Source organism: Sinocyclocheilus grahami, unplaced genomic scaffold (assembly GCF_001515645.1).
Source record: "Sinocyclocheilus grahami isolate Dianchi unplaced genomic scaffold, SAMN03320097.WGS_v1.1 scaffold74.1, whole genome shotgun sequence".
In the NCBI taxonomy this organism is placed as follows: Eukaryota; Metazoa; Chordata; class Actinopteri; order Cypriniformes; family Cyprinidae; genus Sinocyclocheilus; species Sinocyclocheilus grahami.
In genome coordinates, this window is record NW_015505253.1 from 447,859 (window position 1) to 450,034 (window position 2,176).

General features: G+C 36.1%; 1 protein-coding gene across 2 annotated transcripts in view; it reads right to left on the bottom strand.

Moving 5' to 3' along the window:
* LOC107585712 (suppressor of tumorigenicity 14 protein homolog) overlaps positions 1-1,239 on the bottom strand; it is a 39,385-nt gene extending 38,146 nt beyond the window's left edge. Inside the window, exons 1-2 of one of the 2 annotated variants that reach the window (XM_016272845.1) lie at positions 1,184-1,239; positions 815-934 (exon numbers count right to left, since the gene is read on the bottom strand). In XM_016272845.1, the coding sequence (XP_016128331.1) occupies positions 815-838 (24 nt within the window). In that variant the 5' untranslated portion in view covers positions 839-934; positions 1,184-1,239. Of the gene's footprint in view, positions 1-814; positions 1,020-1,183 lie in introns of those variants that run through there. The other variant, XM_016272844.1, reaches the window with a different exon arrangement.
* Between the last annotated feature and the right edge of the window lie 937 nt (positions 1,240-2,176).

Consider the following 2,176-nt stretch of genomic DNA (forward strand, 5'->3'; position numbering starts at 1 on the left):
AGCGACTCTTAATGTTATAATGCCTATAGCTCCAACAGTTGGACACTTAGAGGAATGAAACCGGAGTCATCTTCACCAGCTTGATCTGTGAATTTTTTCACAGCAAAGCTCTTGTCCGTAAACCCCTTGGTAAGTCCGCTAGTAAGGAATGTGAAAGAAAGGCGTTCTTCATGTTTAACGTCTATTATCAATAAACATGCAGACTGCTGGAATAAAAAAACATTGTTTTAAGTCAAACTCAAATTGTGGAGCGCACTGCGTATTTATAGCCAAAGGAAATATGAATATCAAACCGCAAACTATCTTTACTGCGGTAAAAAAAAAACTGGGCTACCGGGATGCAACGTCCCAAATTATCTCTAAGATACGAGTTTAAATTCACATAGGCTATTCAAGTTGTGTGGTCAATTTTTAACCCGGTAAGTTACCCTGAGGGATCTATAACCTACATGTGGTTTAATGTATCCGGTTTAATAATAAAGTTGACAACATAGCTGGGGAAATGCGCCATAGCATTCAAAGTGCAAAGATTTTTTATTTTTTTAAAAACAAGACACTTACTTGTTCAAACGCGGCAGAACTCATGTTAAAAAACTGGGCTACCGGGATGCAACGTCCCAAATTATCTCTAAGATACGAGTTTAAATTCACATAGGATATTCAAGTTGTGTGGTCAATTTTTAACCCGGTAAGTTACCCTGAGGGATCTATAACCTACATGTGGTTTAATAATAAAGTTGACAACATAGCTGGGGAAATACGCCATAGCATTCAAAGTGCAAAGATTTTTTTTTTTTAAAAACAAGACACTTACTTGTTCAAACGCGGCAGAACTCATGTTTTTTTGTAATTATTTTGTCAATTGTAAAAGTTGTTGATGGGCCGTTCAGAGTTCGACGGAGTGAATCCCGCGGCTCTCTCTCACCTCTCTCACCTGAGGACAGTGAACGACGCTGTAGTTTCAGTGGGTAAGACTATAGGCTACTTCCGTCTGCAAACACAGGCGTTTACAAACAGTGCCACAAGAGTCTAGCAGTAGTTTTTTTTCAGTCACCTTGTTCAGAATTGTTCGGAAATTCTCCTAACTACAAAGTAATATTTTGATATTGCAGCTAGTTAAACAGGGGGACAAATGCATTCCGGTGTAATAAATACCTGAAACGGCAAGAGGTGTAATAAATACCTGAATGGTTGAACTGTGCTCCCAGGACAAGGGGATCATAGAAATATCGAGCCGGTGCAAGTTGCCATTGTTTTTTTGGAAAGTTTGCAATTATTTATTTATTTATATAAATTATATATATATTCACCTCTCTCACCTGAGGACAGTGAACGACGCTGTAGTTTCAGTGGGTAAGACTATAGGCTACTTCCGTCTGCAAACACAGGCGTTTACAAACAGTGCCACAAGAGTCTAGCAGTAGTTTTTTATGTTGGTTTCAGTCACCTTGTTCACTACAAAGTAATATTTTGATATTGCAGCTAGTTAAACAGGGGGACAAATGCATTCCGGTGTAATAAATACCTGAAACGGCAAGAGATGTAATAAATACCTGAATGGTTGAACTGTGCTCCCAGGACAAGGGGATCATAGAAATATCGAGCCGGTGCAAGTTGCCATTGTTTTTTTGGAAAGTTGTCAGATGTGTTTACATGTTAAAAATGTATGCAATTATTTATTTATTTATATAAATTATATATATATTTATATCAGTCATTCTTGAGACCTGGGACAAAACAGGTCCAGCAAGGGTAACTGCTGGATAATAAAAATAAAATAAAAATATTTTCAATTTGAAATGTCATGAGGGATTAATAAGGGTTCAAGCATTCATATGCAATAAAATTGATAAAAATGTTGTTGTTTTTTTAATGATGAAAAAGAGCTTGTTTTATCAAAAGCAACACTTAATATCTCCTATCAAAGCAAGGTCGTTGTTTTAATGACACATGCGTGTTTCATAAGATTATATTACACAGTCCAAGCTAAAAAAAAGCACATTTTGTTAAAAAATAGAAAAGTTGGGAGGTTGTATCAAAGCATAGCTCAGTAGCTTAGTACATATAAGATACATAAATGTAGTTTCATTTTGTCTGAGTACAAGGTTTTATTTTTTCAATTTTGCACCCTGTTTTGTCCCACTTCTCAATATATATATATATATAGACAGACTCT